This window comes from Episyrphus balteatus, chromosome 1, assembly GCF_945859705.1.
Source record: "Episyrphus balteatus chromosome 1, idEpiBalt1.1, whole genome shotgun sequence".
In the NCBI taxonomy this organism is placed as follows: domain Eukaryota; kingdom Metazoa; phylum Arthropoda; class Insecta; order Diptera; family Syrphidae; genus Episyrphus; species Episyrphus balteatus.
This window is the reverse complement of record NC_079134.1, coordinates 161,965,774-161,992,369: the sequence shown is the minus strand read 5'-3', so window position 1 is coordinate 161,992,369 and position 26,596 is coordinate 161,965,774. Positions and strand designations below refer to the sequence as shown.

The 26,596-nt window shown below is 36.1% G+C and overlaps 2 protein-coding genes across 3 annotated transcripts; one reads left to right on the top strand and one right to left on the bottom strand.

Annotated features, from left to right (window-relative positions):
* The first annotated feature begins 7,300 nt into the window (after positions 1 to 7,300).
* LOC129911721 (glutathione S-transferase 1-like) lies at positions 7,301 to 9,841 on the top strand. The gene is made up of 3 exons (XM_055989597.1): positions 7,301 to 7,422; positions 7,871 to 7,965; positions 9,265 to 9,841. Exons 2-3 carry the CDS (start codon positions 7,871 to 7,873, stop codon positions 9,839 to 9,841), a joined length of 672 nt encoding a protein of 223 aa, XP_055845572.1. The 5' UTR covers positions 7,301 to 7,422.
* A 2,594-nt stretch (positions 9,842 to 12,435) lies between these two features.
* LOC129921012 (epidermal growth factor receptor substrate 15-like 1) lies at positions 12,436 to 25,900 on the bottom strand. 2 transcript variants are annotated; one of them, XM_056002616.1, is made up of 14 exons: positions 25,807 to 25,900; positions 25,390 to 25,434; positions 25,072 to 25,308; positions 21,969 to 22,726; positions 21,724 to 21,895; positions 21,506 to 21,655; positions 21,357 to 21,446; positions 19,082 to 19,144; positions 18,663 to 18,860; positions 18,150 to 18,599; positions 17,899 to 18,087; positions 17,742 to 17,837; positions 13,607 to 13,910; positions 12,436 to 13,547 (listed from the first exon to the last, which is right to left on the bottom strand). In XM_056002616.1, the coding sequence occupies exons 1-14, from the start codon at positions 25,831 to 25,833 to the stop codon at positions 12,568 to 12,570; spliced, it is 3,759 nt and encodes a 1,252-aa protein (XP_055858591.1). In that variant the 5' UTR covers positions 25,834 to 25,900; the 3' UTR covers positions 12,436 to 12,567. The 2 variants fall into 2 exon arrangements, with proteins under 2 accessions (XP_055858591.1, XP_055858592.1); XM_056002617.1 differs by lacking the exon at positions 19,082 to 19,144 and having other exon boundaries at positions 25,807 to 25,899.
* Positions 25,901 to 26,596: the final 696 nt, after the last annotated feature.

Below are 26,596 nucleotides of genomic sequence, written 5' to 3'. Positions count from 1 at the left end.
TCCCGTACGAGTCCCGAACGTGTCCCGGACATGTCCCGGACGTGTCCCGGACATGTCCCGGACGTGTCCCGGACATGTCCCGGACGTGTCCCGGACATGTTCCAGACATGTCTCGGACGTGTCCCGGACATGTCCCGGACATGTCCCGGACGTGTCCCGGACATGCCCCGGACGTGTCCCAGACATGTCCCGGACGTCCCGGACATGTCCCGGACATGTCCCGGACATGTCCCGGACATGCCCCGGAAGTATCCCGGACATGTCCCGGACATGTATCGGACATGCCCCGGACGTGTCCCAGACATGTCCCGGACATGTCCGGGGCATGTCCCGGACGTGTCCCGGACATGTCCCGGACATGTCCCAGACATGTCCCGGACCCCGGACATGTCCCGGACCCCGGACATGTCCCGGACATGTCCCGGATATGTCCCGGACATGTCCCGGATATATCCCGGACATGTCCCAGACATGTCCCGGACGTGTCCCGGACGTGTCCCGGACATGTCCCGGACGTGTCCCGGACATGTCCCGGACGTGTCCCGGACATGTCCCGGACGTGTCCCGGACATGTCCCGGACGTGTCCCGGACATGTCCCGGACGTGTCCCGGACATGTCCCGGACATGCCCCGGACGTGTCCCGGACATGTCCCGGATATGTCCCGGACATGTCCCGGACATGTCCCGGACGTGTCCCGGACATGTCCCGGATATGTCCCGGACATGTCCCAGACATGTCCCGGACGTGTCCCGGACGTGTCCCGGACGTGTCCCGGACATGCCCCGGACGTGTCCCGGACATGCCCCGGACGTGTCCCGGACATGTCCCGGATATGTCCCGGACATGTCCCAGACATATCCCGGACGTGTCCCGGACGTCCCGGACATGCCCCGGACGTGTCCCGGACATGTCCCGGATATGTCCCGGACATGTCCCGGACGTGTCCCGGACATGTCCCGGATATGTCCCGGACATGTCCCGGACGTGTCCCGGACATGTCCCGGACATGTCCCGGACATGTCTCGGACGTGTCCCGGACATGTCCCGGACGTGTCCCGGACATGTCCCGGATATGTCCCGGACATGTCCCGGACGTGTCCCGGACATGTCCCGGACATGTCTCGGACGTGTCCCGGACATGTTCCGGACATGTCCCGGACGTGTCCCGGACATGTTCCGGACATGTCCCGGACGTGTCCCGGACATGTCCCGGACATGTATCGGACATGCCCCGGACGTGTCCCAGACATGTCCCTGACATGTCCGGGGCATGTCCGGGACACGTCCGGGACATGTCCCGGACATGTCCCAGACATGTCCCGGACCCCGGACATGTCCCGGACCCCGGACATGTCCCGGACATGTCCCGGATATGTCCCGGACATGTCCCGGATATGTCCCGGACATGTCCCAGACATGTCCCGGACGTGTCCCGGACGTGTCCCGAACATGTCCCGGACGTGTCCCGGACATGTCCCGGATATGTCCCGGACATGTCCCGGACGTGTCCCGGACATGTCCCGGACATGTCTCGGACGTGTCCCGGACATGTTCCGGACATGTCCCGGACGTGTCCCGGACATGTTCCGGACATGTCCCGGACGTGTCCCGGACATGTCCCGGACATGTATCGGACATGCCCCGGACGTGTCCCAGACATGTCCCGGACATGTCCGGGGCATGTCCCGGACGTGTCCCGGACATGTCCCGGACATGTCCCAGACATGTCCCGGACCCCGGACATGTCCCGGACCCCGGACATGTCCCGGACATGTCCCGGATATGTCCCGGACATGTCCCAGACATGTCCCGGACGTGTCCCGGACATGTCCCGGACGTGTCCCGGACATGTCCCGGACGTGTCCCGGACATGTCCCGGACGTGTCCCGGACATGTCCCGGACATGCCCCGGACGTGTCCGGGACATGTCTGGGACACGTCCAGGACACGTCCGGGACACGTCCGGGACACGTCCGGGACATGCCCCGGACGTGTCCCTGACATGTCCCGGATATGTCCCGGACATGTCCCGGACGTGTCCCGGACATGTCCCGGATATGTCCCGGATATGTCCCGGACATGTCCCGGACGTGTCCCGGACATGTCCCGGATATGTCCCGGACATGTCCCGGACGTGGCCCGGACATGTCCCGGATATGTCCCGGACATGTCCCGGACGTGTCCCGGACATGTCCCGGACATGTCTCGGACGTGTCCCGGACATGTTCCGGACATGTCCCGGACGTGTCCCGGACATGTTCCGGACATGTCCCGGACGTGTCCCGGACATGTCCCGGACATGTATCGGACATGCCCCGGACGTGTCCCAGACATGTCCCGGACATGTCCGGGGCATGTCCCGGACGTGTCCCGGACATGTCCCGGACATGTCCCAGACATGTCCCGGACCCCGGACATGTCCCGGACCCCGGACATGTCCCGGACATGTCCCGGATATGTCCCGGACATGTCCCGGATATGTCCCGGACATGTCCCAGACATGTCCCGGACGTGTCCCGGACATGTCCCGGACGTGTCCCGGACATGTCCCGGACGTGTCCCGGACATGTCCCGGACGTGTCCCGGACATGTCCCGGACATGCCCCGGACGTGTCCCTGACATGTCCCGGATATGTCCCGGACATGTCCCGGACGTGTCCCGGACATGTCCCGGATATGTCCCGGACATGTCCCAGACATGTCCCGGACGTGTCCCGGACGTGTCCCGGACATGTCCCGGACATGTCCCGGATATGTCCCGGACATGTCCCGGACGTGTCCCGGACATGTCCGGACATGTCCCAGACATATCCGAGACGTGTCCCGGACGTCCCGGACATGCCCCGGACGTGTCCCGGACATGTCCCGGATATGTCCCGGACATGTCCCGGACGTGTCCCGGACATGTCCCGGATATGTCCCGGACATGTCCGGGACATGTCCCGGATATGTCCCGGACATGTCCCGGATATGTCCCGGACGTTTCCCGGACATGTCCCGGATGTGTCCCGGGTATGTCCCGGACATGTCCCGGACGTGTCCCGGGTATGTCCCGGACATGTCCCGGACGTGTCCCGGACATGTCCCGGACGTGTCCCGGACATGTCCCGGACGTGTCCCGGGCGTGTCCCGGGCGTGTCCCGGACATGTCCCGGACGTGTCCCGGACATGTCCCGGACGTGTCCCGGACATGTCCTGGACGTGTCCCGGGTATGTCCCGGACATGTCCCGGACGTGTCCCGGGTATGTCCCAGACATGTCCCGGATATGTCCCGGACATGTCCCGGACATGTCCCGGACATGTCCCGGACGTGTCCCGGACTTGTCCCGGACATGTCCCGGGCGTGTCCCGGACATGTCACGGACATGTCACGGACATGTCCCGGACGTGTCCCGGACATGTCCCGGACATGTCCCGGACATGTCCCGGACGTGTCCCAGACATGTCCCGGACATGTCCCGGACGTGTCCCGGACATGTCCCGGACGTGTCCCGGACATGTCCCGGACATGTCCCGGACATGTCCCGGACATGCCCCGGACGTGTCCCAGACATGTCCCGGACGTCCCGGACATGTCCCGGACATGTCCCGGACATGCCCCGGACGTGTCCCGGACATGTCCCGGACGTGTCCCGGACTTGTCCCGGACATGTCCCGGACGTGTTCCGGACTTGTCCCGGACATGTCCCGGACATGCCCCGGACGTGTCCCAGACATGTCCCGGTCATGTCCGGGGCATGTCCCGGACGTGTCCCGGACATGTCCCGGACATGCCCCGGACGTGTCCCAGACATGTCCCGGACCCCGGACATGTCCCGGACATGTCCCGAACATGTCCCGGACATGTCCCAGACATGTCCCGGACGTGTCCCGGACATGTCCCGGACGTGTCCCGGACATGTCCCGGACATGCCCCGGACGTGTCCCGGACATGTCCCGGATATGTCCCGGACATGTCCCGGATATGTCCCGGACATGTCCCAGACATGTCCCGGACGTGTCCCGGACATGTCCCGGACATGTCCCAGACATGTCCCGGACATGTCCCAGACATGTCCCGGACATGTCCCAGACATTTCCCGGACATGTCCCAGACATGTCCCGGACATGTCCCGGACATGCCCCGAACGTGTCCCGGACATGCCCCGGACGTGTCCCGGACATGTCCCGGACATGTCACGGACGTGTCCCGGACATGTCCCGAACGTGTCCCAAACAAGCCTTAATTCTATACTCACCAATTTCCTGGAGCTGGTCTCCGATGTTGACTTGACGACGATCACAGACGAACTAAATTATCTCGTGGTGGTGTTGCCCTTTTATAGCAAAATTTGCTCGTCATAGTGTATTGAATATTTATATTTAGTTCTATTGACTTAATTAAAAAATTGATTACAATTTACAGAGTCACAAAGTGACACGTTGACAAGGCGACACCGTGATGAGGCGACAATGCGACAGTAATACTACGCGACTGAGCGACAACGCGACAAGTCGCCTGGTTTGCAGATTCCCGAATTGTTTGTTTCATCATTTTGATTACAGTAAAACCTGTTTAATTGGACCACCTTTGGGACCAAAGAAAAGTGGTCCGATTAGGAGGTGGTCCACTTATAGAGGTTCCTTTTTAATCGGACCGATCCATTTAGAAAAAATTTTCTCTCATTCATACCTCTAACCCACGTAAAAATGACAACAAATATAGGTACCAACAAATTTCAAAAGGCTTTTAACTTTAACATTCTTTTTCAAATCAATTTCACAAAACAATCAACTTCAAAAACTCTATTGCACTGTCAAATTGTTTCCTTTGCTAAGAAACGAAAAATAAAATTAAACATTTTGAGGAATCCCCGCATATAACAAATGTAACTTTGCAAAATTGGCCAAGAAAAAAAAAATGGGATACATATGTACATATGTACATGAACATTGAACACACATGTTTCATATTTTTGACTTTTGGTCCAATTAAACGGGTAAAACAATAAGCAAAGAATGTTATAAAGGTGGTCCATGGTTCGATTAGCAGTTGTCCCGATTATAGAGGGAAATTTGTATGAAAAATAGCAGAGAAAGCATTAAGTGCGGTCCGAATAGGAGGTGGTCCGATTATTATAGAGTGTCCCAATTAGCAGGTTTTACTGTAGTTAATTGTGGAAAAAATTATAGATTTTTATTGAAGTTTATAACTTCCAAAATTATCAGTACTGTTCAAGTTCTTACAACATAAAATTTCTTTACTCACTGGCCCAATTATTATAATTAATATGTTCTTTAATAACACTAAACAAAATTAACCATAATTCGCCACCAAATTTGACAACCTTGTCATAGCATCAAACAGCTCAATCGAATTACCCAATTCAATTTTCAAGAAAACATAAAACAACTCTCAACCAACAAATCCAACAATAAAATCAACTCCAATCGTTTTGATCCAACTTCAAAGCGCAAACAATACTTTAAAAATCCAATAAATTTTTGGCGGGTTTCAAAAACCCATCTCCTTTGTTGATTTTCAACACACCCCTCGCCACTTCATCATAATAACCGACAAAAAAAAATCAAATCACCTTTTTTTTCAATCACATCGCGCAAACACCCCCACTTTTTTGGAGCTTCACCGCACGGCAAAAATCGACTCGTGAAAAGTCCCCATAACTGAGCTGTGCGACTAGAAATTAAAAACCAAACATAGTTTGGAGATTATATGTAACTATTTAGAATTGTGGAAATTATAACTATAATGAAATGCTTGCACCTCTTACCTATAAAATTAATAATAAAATTAAATCGATTTTTTTTTGTTTTTTGAACGCTATGAAAACTTTAATATTCTTAGCAACTTAAACCATAAGAGTATGTACATGCATTTTTTTTCAAAGGCTCTAACTATTTTCAATTTTGTATATTAAAAGTTCAGTGTCATACTAGAACAATAGAGCATATATTTTTCTTTTCTTCATTAAAATCTTTAAAAACGTTGTTTAAGTAAGTATTTATAAAAAAGATTTATGATTTTCTACATTAGTTATGAAATTAAAAAAAAAACCTAAAAGCTTTTTTTTTTTATTATAAGGGCAAGTACGAGAGACACATAGTATAGGTCGTTTCAAATCAAAAGTCCCATGGAAAATTGAGCAAAAATAAAAAAAACTCATTCGCTTACTGGAAGGAAGCATTTATGAGACAGCTGAACTTTTCTAAAATTACGATAAAATAATGAAGAACAGTTCTTGATATCCCTATTTTAATTAATTGATCCGTCTGTGAGATTCACTGGGTAAGCCTCAGAAAGCGGAGGCAAGTCTCCCGGGCTTGCATCACTCGATATCCGCGGACAATACAAAAAAACATACAATTATTTAATTATTTATCATTTGAAGGCAGTTGGGATAACTCTGCCGAAGATATTGTTATAGGACTAGGTGAAGATGGACCAGAAATGTCCAGTTTATATCATAGCAATTCATAACTTAAAATTCTATTCACATCTTTTCATTTGTATAATTGGGCAGTAAATATCTTATTTTTATTTTTCAATTATTTTGGAGTCGTCACCATAGAAATTATTAATAAACAAATTCAGATTTTTCGTTTGCTAATTTTTTTCTCTAGCATTTCTTTCATTCAAACAAGCATGATTTGTTGTTATTTTTGAGTTGATTTGTCGCAATGAGCCAATAAAATTGAGTTTTTTGTTTATTTGTTCTCAATTTTATTGGAAGGGAGAAAATAAACTCTGAGTCAGGACTTTTGATTTGAAACGACCTATAATATCTTTATTTATAAAATGCTCCTTCCAGTAAGCGAATGAGTTTTTTTTATTTTTGCTCAATTTTCCATGGGACTTTTGATTTGAAACGACCTATAAACAAAGTAATAAAAACTTAAAGAATTAGGTATATACCATGCAAATCGAATGCTAGCCAACAGATCAAAAATTGTCAAAAAAGTTATAAGTACCTATTTAAATGATTTGTACCATCCCCTTACCCGAACGTTCTTATAACAGTATCTTTATTTCTTTATATGTACATACAAAATTTATTAAAGTTCGATCTTTTTCTCTTAACTCTCTTTAATTTGATTAAGGTTATTTAAGTAAACAAACTCTTACCACCTGTTTAACAAAAAAAAAAAATAAGTCAAATATGTACAAACATACAAATGTATACAAATGTATAAAGCCACCAAACCATTTATATTCTTCTATTTGGCTTATATGATAAGACTTGACTATAAAAGAACACAAAAATCATATTGTTATTTATTATTACTTTTAACACTCGACGGTAAAGATCGATCTTCACTCTTGTCTCAATTAATTATTTAAGCTAAAATTTACATTTGTTTTAGTCTTTTAGTTTAATTTTTATTACATTGAGGTTATTTTCATTACCAGCAAATAACAAGGTGATTTTTATGAAATTCTAAAATAAAATTATACCAGATTCTTACGCATTATCACGCACCTCTCTTATACAACAAAAATTTTATTACAACAAGAATTTCAGGCAATCATAATATTGTGAAATATTTAAAATGAGAGTTGATAAAAGTTATAAATAATTCCAATATTATTGACTTCATGGCAAAATTATCTTGTACTTTCAAACTTCCTGTGTGATAATGATAAGCAAAGATCTAAAGAGATAATTATTTTTGTTTTCCTGTTTTTTATATTCGAAGTTTTCTTAATCATTTTTCAATCGTCAGTTAGACTATCAGAAGAATAAATTTCAATATAAAAAAAAACTTCTATTCCTAGATATAAGCTCTAACTGAGGTTTATCTGACTATTGAAAAATTGGCCCTTAAATACATAAAATTATTCAACATGAATTTCTACTTAATATTTTAGATGATTAAACCAGCTTTGTACTATGCTACATTAAGTCCACCGTCAAGAGCTGTAATGCTTACGGCTGCTGCTATTGGTATTGAATTAGAATTTCGGTAAGTGTTTAAATCTCAATACCTAATACAGGATTTGAAGGTCTTCGAATACTATCATTTGCCAAATCAAATTATTTATTTTTTTTTATAAAAAAATGTGCAAGTTTTGGAAGACATTCCAATCCTAAGTTTTTATTTGTTGAAATAAAATAAAATAAACAACTAAAAATTATTTTAATTTAAATATTTATTTATTTTAAATTAAAATTTTAAATTTTACTACTTTTTTTTTGTCTCAACCAAATAAAATACAATTTGAAGACAAACAACCAAAAACATGCTGTAAACTAGGCTTAATAACACTGATCAACAAGGTTTTTGCCACAAGAACCAAAATATACTTTTATATATGTTTTTGATGTGCTGAACTCGAATGAAGTCAGAAAAATTGTATTGGCACTCGTTTTTGAAAATGCCAAAAAACGTCATTTTGGCTGTTTTAGAGGTTATGTTTTTGTATGGGGTAACTCGTTATGAATAAATTTGTAACGGTGTCTATAAGAACTGGTTTTATACTTCCAAAAAATGTTTAATTCTTTCCGATATCTCTTTTGCTGCCCGAGATATTAAAAATTTAAATAGCGGTCTTTGACTCAGAAACAGAACTAGCCAACCAAATTAAACTATTTTTTACCACAAGAACCAAAATATACTTTTCTAGAGTTTTTGGGTTGATGAACTCGAATAAGCAATCAAAAAAATTCTTTTAGCCTCCGTTCTTCAAATATTACCGTTATAAAATGCAAAAAAAAGTTTTTTTTCATAACGGTTATATTTCAAGAACGGAGGCTAGTAAAATTTTTCGGTTTGCGGATTCGAGTTCAACAACCCAAAAACCTCTAAAAAAAGTATATTTTGGTTCTTGTGGCAAAAATTGTATGACCAGTGACTTAAACTTTAGATTAAATTTAGTTTCTCTTTGGCTTATTAACTGAAACTTAAGATATCTCGAGCAATAAAAGAGATATCGGGAAAATTTAAACAGTTTTTGAAAGAAGAATATCTGTACTTATAATCATTGTTACAAATTTGCTTTTAATGAATTACCCCACATAAAAACAGAACCTCTAAAACAGCCAAAATGTCGTTTTTTACATTTTATAACGGTAATATTTTAGAAACGGAGGCCAATCAAATTTTTCTGACTTCAGATTCGAGTTCAGCACATGAAAAACCTCTAGAAAAGTATATCTCGGTTCTTGTGGCAAAAAAAAGTTCAATTTTGTTGACCATCAGTGTAAGTATATTATCTTATGAAGTATCCATATTTATTTAATTTTTATTTTTCTCACTATAAAGTCCAATTGATTTGCAAAAGGAAGAGCATCTTACACCAGAGTTCCTTAAAATGAATCCCCAACATACCATTCCCACTTTGGATGATAATGGAGTCATAATCTACGACAGTCATGCAATTTGTGCGTATCTGGTTGGCAAATATGGCAAAGAAGATAACCTGTATCCAAAAGATTTGGCTAAACGTGCCAATGTTGATGCTCGTTTACACTTTGACTCAGGTCATCTATTCGCTCGAGGTAGAATGCTATATGAGCCTATTTTATACCATGGCTCAACTGATTGTTCAATTGAAAAGATTGCCTATGTCCAGCAATGCTGGGATATAATGGAGAGCTTTTTAAAGGAAACTCCTTATTTGTGTGGTGATGAATTGACTATTGCTGATTTGTGTTGTATTACAACAGTTACCACAATTAATGATGTTGTGGTGATAGATGAAACCAAGTATACAAAGCTTATGGCTTGGATAGAACGAATGTCAGAATTACCCTATTTTAAGGGAATCAATGATGATGGAGCTGCTGAGGTGAAAAAACTTTTCAGGGAAAAATTGGCAGAAAATAGATCGAAGAATTAAATCGTTCCATGTAAAATTTGTGTTATTAAATAAATTTCGTTTTATTTTTTATCAAAAAACCACTGAAATTTGTTTAATTTAAATGGGCAGTAAATCTTTAAAAGTAGGTATACCTTTAGATTTTATTAAATTAATATTTAAAATAAATTCTTCGATTTTACTTTTTAAATTGGAATTAAAAAATTACATGAAAACATCTCTTCTATCTAAGCACCTCATATGAATGATTTCAAATGAACAATCTTAAAAGGCTAAGATATGATCAACAATAGTTTCATGCTCTTAACATGGATAGAAAATATTTTAATTTTTTGCGATATAAAAAAAAAGTTACACATACGCCACAGTGAACTTTTGTGTTTTTATGTTTAAGCTCTTGAAGTTGACTTATTTTTTGAGCTTTACAATAACAAATTTCGTCACCTGAAATTAAATTTATGACCATTCCAAATTACAAAAAAAAGTTATAGCCATTTGTGTGCACGTGGAATGATGATGACTGTCAATTATAATGCAAAAAAGTGGTTTTACAAAAAAGAAGTAGATCTGCCTTAAAGATAAAAAAAATAAATCAATTTTTTGGCCAAACGAAGGGATAGATTTTCAAAATGAATCAAAAATAAATTAATTTTTGTTACCAAATGAAAACCCCATAGGAAACTACATTTTTATTTTTTACGTGAGAAGACACTTTTCGAAGGACTTGGAGTAAGTACTGGAACACCCTGTAAATAATAACTCCTGGGGAATTGTGTTCGGGAGAATTGCTCCCAATCGAAAAATTCCCGCAATATCGTTCATTGTCTAATAGGTTCCCTCTTCTCCTTAAAAGTGATTAAACTTATTGATTGGGGACTCACTTTCAACAAAATTAATATTCAGTCCTATCCTGAGTTTCATGCGAACAAGTTTTCCCCCGCGAGTTCCGGGCGAAAAGTTGTTCACGTTCCAAAAATTCCCCGTATTTTTAAATTTTTATTCAGGATATGAGGTATTTGATATCACGTTTTTCACTTAAGTTTTGGAGGCGAACAAAAAAACTGGTTTAGGAGAAAATGTGAATTCACTCTTAAAATTCCGGCCGAACAAAAATATTTCGGGTAGAAAATAGGACTGATTATGTATGTATGTATGTCTATGTACATATCTCGAAAAATATTAAGTTTGTGACGTTAAAATAAACAAAAAAAAAATAATTTTAAGTTTGAACTTACTTACTGTGGTGTACGTGGAACTTTTTTTTTGTAATAGAAAACGTAAAAATAATTTTTTTCTACTTTTCAGGCTCTTACTACATTTGCTACAAACTGCACAAAAATAGGGATTATCGAGTTTTTTTACTTCCTACAGGAGAATGACCCTAAAAATGCACCTCAAATTTAAGGGTGTGATTGGTTTAAGGAGTGCATCAGATACCCCCATACTCCCCTGAATTTGCAAAAACATGGGACAAAATCAAAGGCTTAATTCTTTTAGAGTTGCAAAAAATATCCAGTAAGCACCTTCAATCAAATTATAACATTAAACGTTCCTTATTTATTGGATAAATCAACAAAAAAATATTCAAAAGATCCGTTTCTGTATAAATATTTGAGTAATTTCTCACTGCTTACCCACACAACTAAAGTTCATTGCTCTCCAATTTATATTGACAAAGATACACTCTTTGAGTAAATAAAAGTTATTTATTGTAAAACTGATAAGAAATTTATGCAACACACTTGTTATCAAAATATAGATTTCTACTTGTGTAATTAAAAAAAAAAGTAGTACCCATTCATTATCTTATCTTCTTTACCTGTTCGTTTTAGATAAGACTTTTATAACATGAACCTTAAATTCCACTTGATTTTATTATTATCTATTATTTTCCAACACTCGTCTGTAGATAACCAATCCTCATAGGTGCCTCCAATTTTAGTTAAAAATTAGAAAAAAAATTCCATCTTAGCCATCAAAAATTTAATAAAACTCATTTCATAAGCATTTTGTTTAAATTATTTAATTTTTATATTTTATTTGTATTTATTTATTGTTTAAGGTAAAATATAGCAATAAAGAAGAGGTATTTTATCCTTCTTCTTTCTGTCTGTGTTTCTCTTTTTCTAACAAGCAGGTTAATACTTTTTATGTTTTTTTTAATAAAAAAAAAGAACAAAAATATATAATATAAAGATATCTATAGACTATAACTACTAACATATATAATTGAAACCTTCTAGTAAACATAACATCTCTTTTTTTTTTCTATCAATATAATGGAATTATTCATTTCAAACAGTGCGCCTTTTTGTTTCGTTGCCAAAAAAGAAAAAAAACAAACTCAAAAAGCGACTAGTTTGTTGTTTCAAAAAAACGATAATGAAAAACGAAACGAAAAAAAAAATAATAATAATTTAACGTGAAAAACTACAGCAAACTAAACAATAATTTTTTTTCACTAAACAAATACATCCTAATTGAAATTCTTGTTTTGTTTTGTTTATAAAATAAAAAAAAAAGAAACAATAACATCATTCTTATAAATAATTTTTTTGTTTTACGAGGATTTTTAAAAAAATCCATATCTTACAAGTATTATGTTTTAAAGCACCGCTACACAACACAGGATCTGCAAACCACTGGTATGATTGGAACGAGAGTTGATAAATAATTTCTATTCTTCTGGTTTTTTTTTAAATAACTAAAAAAATATATTATACGATTCATTTATCTTTTATATCTATCTACTTCTCAGCCATGCTTCGCTTAAGAGCCTCCTCTAAATCCGCATCAAATGAATCCGGGTTTGAATAGTCGCCTGCGAATTTCTCAGCAACTTTCGCTCCACCTCCATTACCACTCCCAGCTTCATTAATATTGTTAGTTTTTCCGAGATTAATCTTCTTTTGAATTTTCGATTGTGAAACATTGAGATTTTTCGAATTATTCAAAGCAGTAGCAAATTCATTGCTGCTACTATCTGATAACTCAGCGAAAAGATCAAATTTTGCAAAGTTACCATTATTCGCTGCAATTGACGACGATGTTGAGGTTGATGTTGTTGCTGATGTTGATTTTGAAAAATCATTTGTGATAATAGCTGGAGCAACTACAACATTGTTATTATCATTTAGATTCATTTTGAAGAAATCATCTTCAAAGGCATTATCATTAAAGACATCGTCAAAGACTTTGATATCCGAAGTCTTTGTAACTTTATTCATTGTCGAAGAGGAACCACCGAATGCGTTATCAGTCAGAGTATTGTTAGTACTAAATGCCTTCGAGGTGGTGTTGTCGCCAAATGCATCGAAGGCAGATGTGGTAGTCACAGTAGTAGGAGCATTATTGTTATTGCCAACATCTTTAAAGTTATCATCAAAGGCATCAAAGAAGTCTGTCGTTGCTGTAGTGTTTGTAGTTGTTGTTGTTTCTTGTGAAGTTGATTGTGATGATGATGGTTGCGTTGGTGGTACTGTGGAGAATGCATCGAAATTAGCAAAATTATCGAATGGAGTGTTGCGGGCCGATGATTTGTTGGCTCCTGAAAGAGACAAAGATGGCACAGGACTAGGATTTGCATTAAATGCATCGAAATTGTCGAGAAATTCAAAACTGTTTGTTTTTGATGCTGCTGATTTAGCAATTGGATCATTGCTGAAAATATTCGAAAGTGGTGATGCTGAGATGGTTTTTGCAGTTCCAATTTTTTTCTTAGTTTCATCTGTAAATAGAATATTTTTTGTAGATTAAATATTGGAGACTTTGTAAATATACAATTACCTTCAGAACTATTTTGTTCAATAAATTCTTCATCGGCGAAGGGATCTTTTATGCTGAAAGGATCTTCATAGCGATAATCCTTGAATGGATCATCAACAAAATCAGCTGGACCTTTTAGATTGATGACAGCAGGAGCAGCAGCAACAGGAATTGCTGAGAACTGATTGGGGGTAGTTGAAAGTGGTGGAGGTGGTGGTTGTTGTTGTGGTGGTAGTGGTGGTGGTGGTTGTTGGAATAATGAAGTTGAAGTAGTAGAAGAAATATTTACTGTAATTGGTGGTTGTGGTGGAGGGATTGAGGGTTGCTAAAGTGTGACAAAAGTAAAAATAAATAAAAAAATAAATAAATTATATTAAAAACAAACAAAACAAATTATACAAATGTGAAAGCAAATTAAAGAAACAAAAAATAATACATACAAATTACAAGGCAGGGAAAAATAAATAGTAACAATTAAACAAAAACAAAAAAGATGAATGGACATGGTTATGGTGGAAAGAACCAGTGTTTATATCAACAATACTAATTTGTTAATTGTTTTTGAAGTAGTACAGTTAGAGCATTAAGTAACTGAGTGTTTTGTGATTTGTGTAATACATGGAAATAACTTAGATAAAGTTTTTTTTTCATTTATGAGATGTGAAGTAAAATATCTCGTGTTGATTACTTTTCACAAACCGTTTCATTATGTGCATATAAGAAATCCAAAGCAATACGACTCAAGTCTTTTATTTTGTTTATTTATTATTTTTTTTTTTTTTTCAAATTTAAATTGATCAATGGCTTATCTATTTAAATCCCGTGTGCCGGCATAGTTTCGTATTTTCCTTTTTTTCATGATCGATTTTACACTCATGCGACTATCTTAAAAATATTCTTATACGATATTGAAAGCGCTTACGTTTTTTTTTTCAATCTTGTGTTTTTTTATAATTCAAAAAGGAGCAACCTTCAAGCTTAAATACATAAAGAGGTTAGTAAACTCTTTGGCCAATAATGGAAAAATAACTCTGGCATCCGAATCGGCCATACATACAACTCCAAGATTTTCTAGAGCAAATTTATCTCTCTATTTTATGCCAGATCAAGCCCACTTCAACCTAAGCGGAAGGCAAACAAGCATCATAATTTGTCGAATATGAACTCGAATCCAGGAATTCGCTATGATAAAAAACTATTCGGTTTAGATACCACTTATGTGTTAGTCAGCGTGAATGGCATTTAAATTCCATAATATTAAAAAAATAAAAACATTAAAAGATAAATAAATAAATTGAGTTCTAAACAAAATAAAAAAAAATTAAAGTAGATTTCCATGAGAGAAGCCAATCGAAACGTTTTAAATTGTTCAATTCTTAATTATGTTACATTCGTAATTGCCGTAAGTCAAACATTATAACATTAAAAAAAAAGAGAAAAAAAACCTGCAAACATTTGTATTTACAGATAACGACATGTCTGAAATAATTTAGGTTTTTAAAGTTAGTAAACATCATGTTGAATTAATTTTTTTGTTTGTTGTGTAGTTGTTTTTGAAGACGTCTTTTTCACCCGGAGCATGTATGTACATATACTGAGCTTCCATTTTCTCAAAATAGCACATTTTGAGTTTTTAACGTTTTAACTAACAAATCTAACTGTTCGATTAATGTGAAACCGACCTCATTGTAGTATAAGCTACTAGATAATTTTTTTTTATTGTTAAATCTGAAAATTATTGTTAAAATTGCAAAAACAAACTCCATTTTGTGGAATTATACTGGAAGATACTTTACGTTGGTGGTTCGTGAAGTATCTCCCAGAATAAATTGATTGCATATATGTATTTTATCTATTACCGATAACTATTCGGAATCTGGTTCTAAAGACACTTGGTAAGTTGTTTCATTGTGATTTTCGGCACCGTTACTGATACACGTTCATTCTCACGAGTGATCACGTGAACCGAAAATGAAGTGGGATGCATTTTTATTATTTATTTAAATTAAGAAAATGCTAGTCGGATTGGGCATATTGTAGTTTTTTAAACAAAAACAAAAAAATAATAATAAATTGTTAAATAAAAGAAGGAATGATGTGTTTCATAAACACCACTTTACATTTTTATTTCTTCAATTTTTCCGTAAAAAGAGAGCAAGCAAGTTGTAAAGTAAAAAATATTCTATAAAATCAGTCTAGAGGACGAGGAAATTTGAAGCTGATGAGTCATGATAAAAAGAAAAAGCTGCTTAAGTAAGGATGCAATTCAGCTAACCCTTTATATTTTTTTATTGTTCTTAAACTTCTCAAATGATTGGACGTTGAAGAATAAATTCCATATTAGACATTGTTAATTCAAAAGGTTCAATTGCTGAAAAATTATTCCCAGTCTCAAAATAAATAACTGTGACCGTTTTTAAAGTAATTAATAATGGTTGATTGATATATGAGCCCTATTCCGCTCAATTAATTCAAATTGGCATTGAAAAACCTTTATCTTTCGATGACAAAAAGTTGTTTTCGTATTTTTAGAAATGTCCAAGAAAAAACTATTTGTTTTAATTTAATTTTAACTACCGTTTAAACACCTCTTATTTAAGAGTATCAAATAGGTCTGAATATTATAAACATTTGCACAAATTTAAGTATAAAGTACAAAACTTTGCAGCTTACAAAAAAAGAACTCGTGTAAAATTGAAAAGCTGCAAGGTATATAATGGCTGATGAAGAAATAGGTCCTTGTTTTAAATTTTTATTCTAAAGAATTATTATACTTAGATATTAGTGAGTTGCACAGTTGGCTTAAATTGTAATTTTTTGTTCACATTTTACCGCTTGACCAATTTATCTAACTGATTTATTTTTAAATATCGGTTAATATTTTACTTTTGTGAACCCTCAAAATCATTGTTAGAGACGCAGTTTTAACATAACACCAGCAGATGTATTGAAAATTATTAAATAATAAAATAATTACTAAATAAAAAATGAATTCTACTAAAAGTCGATTTTTTAGTTTATTAAATTTTCTTTTAATTAAAATGATATTTTTTTTATTTCTTTTGTTTTTTTTTTGGTTCAATACACATTAAAAGCGTCAAGCTCTTAAAATGAGATAATTTTTATATATTTTATTCGAATTGTTACTATTTATTTGTCTGATTTTTGTTTTTGTTTTAATGATTCGCAGGAAGATTATACGTATAATTTGAAACAATGTTACAACTAAACAACGAATATGCATTTTTTTTTTGAAATATTATTATTACTTTTTTTTTTTAATTGTTCTATAACGCGTTTATTACTACCACCATTTATACTATTAATTTTTGTTGAAATAAAGGTTCAAATATTTAAAATTGATTAATTTATATAATGTTTATATGTTGTCATGTAATGGGATTTCAAAGTGTTGTTTGGGGAATATTTTGTGTTAATTTTATGAATTTTTCTTTTTGTAATTTAACTACTCAATAATAATTTATAATAATGAATATATTAATTTATATATATATATATTTTGTTAAACAATAAAATATGAACACTTAAGAGTTAGGTACAGGTTAAATTGTGTCTGTGTGTGTTTGTGTTTTTTTGTGAATAAATGTTTATCTTATTTTTTTTTTCTTTTTTTTTTTTGTTTATTAATATTTAAGGGTGGAATGTTAGATATACATTTAATTTAAAAAGAGAGTGGAGATGATGTTCACTGAAAATAGAATTTGAAACGTAAGCCATTTGTTAGTCAAGCGGAGACAAATGTTTGTTTATTTATTTTTTTGTTTTTCATTGATTTATGGTTTATACAACTTTTTTTTTTGTAACAAATAAATAACAACAAAAGAATAACCAATGTGGATGCAAATCGAATAAAAAAATAAACAAACGAAGAACTTAAAAGGAGACCAAAACAAAATAACAAAAAATAAACACTTAAAATTGGCGTGTAAATTTACAGACTTTCGAGTAAAATATTTATTTTGTTAGTAGCAGCGCTTTTTTTCTTTTTTTAATCGAAAAACTAAATCTAATTAATACATGCAACTAAGGGTGGAAAGCATCCTCCTCTTGGGGGCGCAGTATTTTTTGTTATTAGGCTCAAAAGAAGAAACTACCACCACTGATTGTTATTAAAAGGCATGCGTCTTGTACCAACCTTATTGTCGAAATCAGCAAAATCAGCGAAACCACCACCGCCGCCCGATGGTGGTCCGAAGGCATCACCAGCTGGTTGAGATGGACGTGGAGGACCCTAAATTGATAAACAATTAGTCATTTTTCCACATATTTAAATTAAAGATTGAAAATATTACTGTAACAGGACGTGGTGGTGCTGGTCTTGGTGGCGGTTGCTTGGATTTCTTTGGTGGTAATGCAGGACTTGGGGATTCTGGCCTTGGCGGTGGACCAGAACGCTGGGCATTTGGACTGAGTACTTGTCCTTGACCGGTTGGTGCATGTAGGGCAGCAAATGGATCACTTCCAAAGTCATCTTTTCCAGGCTAAAAGTTTAAAAGTTAACAATTTATTCGTCCATTTTAAAATATATTCCTATTTATCTTACCTCAGGTGTAACAGCAGTTGATTTTTTATCACCAAATGGATCAGCAGCGCCAGCAGCTCCAAATGGATCTCTTTGTTTAGCTGCCCCAAATCCAGAGCTACTAAATGAATCATCAAATCCACCAGCATTGAAGCTGCTATCATCAAAGCCACCAGTGGCTCTGGTGCCATTTGTGCTAGATGTAAATGGATCTGCAGCAAACCCATTCGCGGAAAATCCATCTGTCTTTCCAAATCCATTGGTCTTCTCTTGGAATGGATCATCGGCTTTGGGTTCATGGGTGATTTTCTTTTCCAAAACTTGTTTTGCTTCTGTAAGATCTCCTTCGATCTTTAATTGATATTCAGTAACTAATTCAGTTTGATTTGCTTCAATGGCTGCCTTGCACATAATCAGGGCATCGGTCATTTCACGTTGGGATTCTAATAGTTGGGTAACCATTGAACGAACCTTAAAAAAAAAAATGGTTCAATGTTTACAATGAAAGTTTTAGTAGAACCCTTAAAAACCTACTTGACTAATTTGAAGTTGAGTATCTTGTAGATTTCTCGATAGATTATCCAATTCTTTGCGATTTTCTTCATAATCTTTTTCAAGGGAAGCTTCTTCATCTTTGAGTTTTTGCAATTCAGAACGTTTCGAGTTCAATTCGCCTTCTTGTTCGTTGATTGTTTCTTCTTGTTTCGAGCATTGTTCACGAACTTTATTGACCTAAATGAAGAGAGAGTTAACAAGGATATTGTATGAAATAAAATATTTTATTTAAATTAAACAGAAATAGACATAGTATTATGTAAAAGCGAAATTTGTTGTTTTACGACTACGAAATACTAAAACAAAAAGAATAAAGAACATAAACCAACATAATACAAACAAATAAACAAAACAACACAAAGAAACAAAAAAAAAAAGGGAAATTCAAGCCAACAAACCTGATTATGTACTTCGGATATTTCTAAATTAACACTAGTAATGGCTTCTTCATATTCTGATTCCTGTTTTTTTTAGTTTTTTTTTTTAATGATTATGTACATCGGGCAATGTTTGGATTGAATACCAAATTAAAATTTAAAAGAAAATAAACCAAAACCGAAAAAAAAAATAAAATTAAATTAAAAATTAAAAGTGTTATATAAAAAGAAAATAATAATGGTTATTAAAAAATCTACGAATAATTTAGATTTAATTTCTAATTTTACATAAAAGTGGTATCCCCTCCTCAACTATATACCCAATCCTAGGAAAGGAGTTAAAGGCCATTTTGTTCACTCGAAGTTGAACATAACATGAGGATATTTATCTTCAAATTTCGAATTTTGTTTTAATTCACTACAAGTTGACGTTTCAACATTCGATTTTCAAATCGAGAGTTTCATGTCATAAGAAAACTATTAAAATCAGTGGGCATTAGGGTTTGGATACGAATATCTTCTAAACGGTTAAAGCAATCAATTTAATGCGAAAGACTTTTTTGTAGAACGTTTAAGCCCCTACAAGAATACATCTTGCTAATTTGTTAACAATGACTTTTCAGTGAATTAGAAATTTTTTTAAAATTTTGTTTTTGTTTTTATATTTTTTTTTAACTTTGACCCCGAATATCTTTCAAATGGTTAGATTAATAAAAAAAGTTTATAAGAACTTTTTTGTGGAACAATTTGTTTCCTACAAGAATATGTCTTGCCTGTTTGATTATTAAAATTTTTCAATTTGTTACAAAATTAAGAACAAAAAACGAATTTTTAAAGATTTTTTCAAACCCTCGACCTCAAATATTTTTTAACCGGTTGGATAAACGGAAAAAGATGTAGGGTTTATTTGGTAGAGCGTACAATTGTAAAGAAATTTCTAAAAAAGTCGATTAATAAAAAAAAATTATTTTTAGTAGAAGATTGATGTAAAAATGGAAAACTGGGAAGCGGAGGATCTTCCAATTAATATTAAGAGCTCATATTTGATGAGTTTATTCTAGAGTTGTCTAGCAATTGATTTTTCGGAGAATAAAATACAAAAAAATCGAGTATTTGACCCACCAAAAGCGATATCTATATGGTCAGAAAGCTGAAAATCCAGCGGATAAGATGGTTCGGTTATGTGGAGCGTATGAATACCGACGCACCAGCACGCAGGCGTGTCCAACCCCGATGGGCAACGTGGAAGAGGAAAACCTCATCTTAGGTAGCTCGCTCAATTGGAGGATAACCTCAACCAATTTGTGTGCGTAACTGAAGACAGCTACCTAGGGACCGATCTGGCTGGATAAGATTGTTGGTTGAGGCCGAGATCCATCCCGCAGTGTGAGCTCCATCTTAAGTAATTAATTATTTTCCAAAGCGCCACAAAGTACCTACTCAACAATATTTTCATTTGATTAAGAAAGAAAAACAATAATTTTTAACATGATGCAGTTTCCATCTTCCCGAAAGATTTTAGAATCTTTAACGAAAATCGTTGGTTTTAAAGGAAAGTTGATAAAACTTAGTAGAAACTAATATTAATCCGTCAGTCGTTCAGGTATAAAACTTCGCTGTTGACTGAGGCACTTCGAACGCGTCACGCTTCTAATAAACAAGAAGTTTTAGTGCAGTCTACACTACTGTTTAAATGTCTTATACTTTGGCTGGATAGAACCAAATGGCTTTAATATCGAGAACTCTAGACCTGCTTAACTTGGATCTGACAGTGTCAAAAGTCAAAATGTAAGTATTTTGCAGGAATGTGGGTTAACGGTTCTAGTCGTATTGGCAACCAGAGAGGCTACAATATTAAAAAATATTTCAACCATGTAAAGGTCTGGTGATCACGGCGAAGTTGTTTAATTTAAAAACGCATTTTTTGGCTGTTAACTTAAAATTTTGCATATGCGCTGTACTCTGCACATTCCCAAGAAAAAGTCTTTTACAGATAACTGACCAGATTAACAATAAGGACTTCGAGAGAATTAAATATCTTTGAAATAAAAATGCTTTGCGGATTATTTTACTTATAACTAAGCGCATAGATAAAAGCAAGACCAATTCAAAAATGATTTATATTTACAAAAATTCTCTAATTGTAATGGATTGTCTTAATTCTTAACTTAGCTTCTTGATTTAAAAGAAGCTTTTCCTAAAAAAAATATATAAAACCCAAAAGCATTAATCCAAAAGAGAAAAAAAAAACTGAATACCAAAAAAGCTAGATAGTCATTTATTGAACGTTGTTTACCTGAGCTTTAAGATCATCCAAACGCTTTTGAGCTTCACCTCTTTGATTTTCCAATTGCTTCAAAGTTGCTGTAAGAGTATCAAGTTCGCTCTACAAAATGGAAAAAATTATACTTTACCCAAAAATAATTAAGTAAAATTCAATCAAACCTGTAAGCTACGAACTTCTCCAGATTTGATACGAATATCGGCTTCTTTTTGGGCAATCTCAGTTTCAAGAGCTCGTCTTTCTTTAGCGAGTTCTTCGATTTCCTTCGAAATCATTTCCAATTCTGGATTAGAATATGTTGGTTTCGGTTCCTGAAAAAGAGAACAAAAAGACGAGTAATAATACAAATAATTTACTCTCTTTTAAGATGATAACAAACCTGTGGAGTAATGTCAACACCTTGAACAATTCCACGCATTGAAGGTGGCACCATGTTGGCTGTCAGTACTTGTGGTGGTTCAATTCCTTTCTGCTTGCGCTCAACCATCCACATGGCTAAAGCAAATTGCTCAAGAGTAAGTTTTCCCGATTGATTGGTATCACAAAGAGCCCTACAAACATGGAATACACAAAAAGACATGAAAATAAGTTTAAAACAAAGAAGAAAATTAAAAAAAAACATACCAAATATGAGCAAGACAATTTTGTGGAACTCCTGATTGCAAAAATACATTCTTCACTTCCAAACCAGAAACTAATCCATCTCGATCTTTGTCCGAATCACGGAAGATAATCTCGAATCTCTTTAGCTCAGATGGTACTACAACCCAATCGGAAGCTGCAGCAATTGGTGCTGGAGCGCCAATTGGAATCAGAGGATCAGTTGAGATGAGTGGTTGCATTGGGATGATTGGTGGTGGAACACGTTGCATTGGTGGTACAGCGACCGGTAGTGGTGGCACTGGTGGCGGTGCTATGTCAGTTGGAAAGTTTGCAACAAATCCACCATCGCCAAATCCTTCACCACTTGGAGCGCGAGGCATTGCAGCTACAGCTGGTGGAGGTGGTTTAACTGGCTGAGCTGGTATTGGTGGTGGAGCTCCGGGTTTTCGCATTTGCAGTTCTGGTGGCAGTACATTGGGTACGGCACGTTTTTCCAATGCCTGATAGACTAGATGCATGGCAACTATGAATTCGTGCTTATCTAGGTTTCCATCTTTATCCTGATCAGCCAAGTCCCAAATTTTACCCAAAGTTTCCATTGGTAGTTTAGAATCCATTAGAACGCCTTTGACTTTATTTCCTGCGAGAAAACCATTGACGGGATTCAATGATTCAAAGAGTTGTTCATATTTCAAACGATCGATAACTTTCATTGACCAATCAGTATTGGCTGCTGGAACTGGCTGAATCCTCTGTGGTACAATCTTGGGAAGGTCACCCTAAAAAAATATGCAGGCAGAAAAGTATTAAAAATGTATATTTTCCCTCTCTAGAGAAAGCATTGACATAGCGGAAAAGCTTTCGACGACTTTTAATTCTATAACTTAGAGCTATGCGATCGCAGAACTTACTTCCGCGGAAAAACTCCCATACGCATTGTTATATTGAAGTGAGGTAGAGATTGTCGTAACTAACAACCCCAAAGCAAAATAGTGTTTTAAAGCAAGTATTCTGTAAATTTCTCGAAACGATATTATTCTCTGCGATATAAGATAGAACAGAAGGGATGAGTTGTATTTCTGGCCGAGGAAATTTCCCTATAGGGAGCAGTTGATTTCTAGAGGACTAAGAACCCGTTGTTAGATCGACTAACTGTTTTTTGTGATTGACAATAGTAGAACACTAAAAATAGTCAGTCAAAAGTTTGAAAAAAGTATGCAATATCTTTAAAACGAACCGCAATGAATTTCAATATTCACCTTATATCTGAGATAACGTCAAGGAGTTCTAAATCTAAGAAAGTGTTGCAGTAAATAGAAGACCGGTATCAATTTTGATAATGTTTATCACTATATCAATAAATCGATAATCGACCCTAGCGATGTAATCCGTCGGAGCGGATTTTTTCCGATTTCATCCGAATCGGACAGTTTTTACCTGTCGGAAGCATACCTCGAAGCATATTTCGTATGACATCGGAGAATTTCCGCTCCGACGGATTACCTCGCTAGGGCCGAATATTTTGGTCTTGTATTGCTAAGGTGTATTGTGGGTTGAAGAACTATTTTTACCGACTTCCAAAAAGAAGGAGGTATTCAATTCGACTGTATTTTTTTTTTTTTTATGTTTGTTACCGCATAACTTTGGACTGAGTGAACCAATTTTGATAATTCTTTTTGTATTTGATAGCTGGTGGCTGCAGTGTGGTTCACTTTTTGCCATAGGAACTATTTTAAAAACCATAAAACCCATTTTTGATCCATGGAAGTCGGTTTTGTTTTTTTTTTTTCTAAAAATGATTATTATACTTCGCATCATTTTCAATATTAATTAATATCCCAGCCCGTAAAATATTCAAAACCAGGTGAAACGAAAAATCAAAGGAAGACGTCAAATTCAGTGTAGAAATCCATTTAAATGTGTAAACTGATGGGCATTCCCTGAAGTACGAATGTTAGGGAATGCTATTTCATTTGGACTAAAAAAAAAAAGGAGAAGGGTTTTGTCCACCCTTAATATGCATTAATACAGTACGAGCGTGTATGTAATGGACATAACACGTAACATTTTAATAGTTCTATGTTGGATTATGTCCATATAACTTAAGTGGGTTTAAGTGGAGCTTTGGACGAGTGCGTGTTTTACATGCTTACATCTTTTGACACTTATTGCTAAAGTAGAATTGTTGGCAAACTACCTGACGAGAAGGTTAGCTCTATCGAAAGAACTTACAAACAGAGTTTCATTTTAAATGAGCGTTGGAACTGAAAGTGTAGTAGAGTTTCGAATATTAATTACAAATTACCGACATTGTGTGATTTTTTGTGTTATATCTTGATCATGCAAAAATTAGGTTCATCAAATACGAGCGTAGTTGGCATTTCTATGTACTTTGTTTGAACTTTTTCCGGTTTTTCTAACTTGATTTATTTTCACAAGAATGATATGCAAATATGACACAATTGTTTGATGTGCCTAGAAAACATTACACACTAACAGGATATTTACCAAGGGCCAGAGGTCAACAAGCTGAATTAGGTGGTTTAACTCAGTTAAGGTCTCGACAAACCTTGTTATCAAATTGTAGAGAAAGAGAACTACCAAGTCCACTAACAAAAAACAAAATTTCTCAATGGAACTCAAAGGAAATCATTTGCAAGTCAAATTGGAACAAAAAAGGCTCCAAGCAATTTATCCCTCTGCAATTCTTTTATTCAACTGTGGCCTTTTCAAAGAGTTGGCTCCTTTCCAGAAGAACTATTATACCCTAGTTAAACTATTCATCGTAATAATTTTTATTTCCCCGGAGTCCTTTATTTTATTACAGTTTGTTTGTTGGTTAAAATGAATTCCAATTGGATAAAATTAATCTAGAACATAGTCTTGACAAAACGTTTTACTTAAAAATTTTATGGAAGTTATTTCCGATACTAATGCGAGGACTGACTTTAAATAGATCTAACCGTTTGTTAGTCGTCTAATACAAAAAACTTTTTATTATTCCCTAGCATACCTATTTATAATAAAATGAGTAATTGAAAGAAACCCCCGGATATAGTTAACTGTTTGAAAGATTTCAATGAAAATAATAGTAATTAGATATTAAATAAGAATTAAAACTTACAACTTTTGGAGGATTTGCCGTCTCTGCGAATATATTACTCATGTTGATTGTCAGGCCAGCCTGTGCCAATGAGACCAATTTCAATGAAACAAAGAAACCAGGCTTATCCAGAAATCCCCTCCCATTGGGATCGGATAAATCCCAAATTCTACTTAGAACTACATCGCTAAGTCCAGATTTTTTCAAGAACTTAGCAGCAGTCATTGCTTCAATGGCACCCGTGCCCTTCGGGTCAATCTACACAATTGAGAATGTTCAAATTAAACTCGAATTAAGAAAACAAAAAAAAAAAAAAACAAAAAATTCCTTTGCCCATACCTGTTTGTAGTAGGCCTCGAATATTGCATTGTGTTTGCCAGATACCTAAAATTATAAAAAAAAGATGTTATTCAATTTTCCTTGAGATCATTGCTTTTTTTTTGTGGGAGGAAGTAGAATTATATATTTTTTTCATTTTCATAATTTTTCTTCGTTATCACAAAATCGATAAACAGAAAAGTCTCTTTGCTTTTTGACAGATGGTGACACCCTTTCCAAGGGAAGAAAAAAAAAATCGACAAAGCAAATTTTTGGATGGAAGAAAAAATTGTTTCATCAATAAAATGCACTTAATTCGTATTGAATTGTAAAAATTTATTAATACACAAACAAAGAATTGTTTAATGAATAATTTAATGTTAAATTTATTTAAAATTGAAGTTATATTTTAGATGAAAATCAATAAAATAAATTTACTTGAATTGGATTTGGTAGCGAAGCCATATTTGTATTTTTTCAACTGCGACTGAAAAGTGAGGTGCACTCGATTTGTTGGACGAGTGGATAACGAAAAAAAAAATATGTTGACATTTCGATATGGGAATGATGTGGAAATGGAATATTAAGGCTTGGTTCACACTAGATTGATTTTATTTTAAGCAAATTTTGAAAAATATTTATAAATAAAATAAAATAAAATAAAATAAAATAAAATAAAATAAAATAAAATAAAATAAAATAAAATAAAATAAAATAAAATAAAATAAAATAAAATAAAATAAAATAATATAAAATAAAATAAAATAAAATAAAATAAAATATAATAAAATAAAATAAAATAAAATAAAATAAAATAAAATAAAATAAAATAAAATAAAATAAAATAAAATAAAATAAAATAAAATAAAATAAAATAAAATAAAATAAAATAAAATAATATAAAATAAAATAAAATAAAATAAAATAAAATAAAATAAAATAAAATAAAATAAAATAAAATAAAATAAAATAAAATAAAATAAAATAAAATAAAATAAAATAAAATAAAATAAAATAAAATAAAATAAAATAAAAATAAAATAAAATAAAAATTTTCTCTTCGAAGTATAAAAGGAATTTTATACAAATGAAATGAGTCACAAAAAAAAAACTTCCCCGGATCATTATAAGAACAAAATACAAAGCTAATCTACTACTTTTTGAAGTGAAGTAAAAAAAAATTGTAGTTTTTTTCCAAAATCACAAGGCGCTAGGAAAAAGTGGCCGT

Excerpts from the sequence above, each read along its gene's own strand:
- LOC129911721 (XM_055989597.1), top strand. The coding sequence starts at position 7,871 with ATGATTAAACCAGCTTTGTACTATGCTACATTAAGTCCACCGTCAAGA. Across the intron at positions 7,966-9,264 it reads GGTATTGAATTAGAATTTCG|TCCAATTGATTTGCAAAAGG; the intron begins GTAAGTGTTTAA and ends CTCACTATAAAG.
- LOC129921012 (XM_056002616.1), bottom strand. The coding sequence starts at position 25,833 with ATGGCTTCGCTACCAAATCCAATTCAA. Across the intron at positions 22,727-25,071 it reads CGGCAAATCCTCCAAAAGTT|GGTGACCTTCCCAAGATTGT; the intron begins GTAAGTTTTAAT and ends ATATTTTTTTAG. Across the intron at positions 21,656-21,723 it reads GTGTTGACATTACTCCACAG|GAACCGAAACCAACATATTC; the intron begins GTTTGTTATCAT and ends TCTCTTTTTCAG.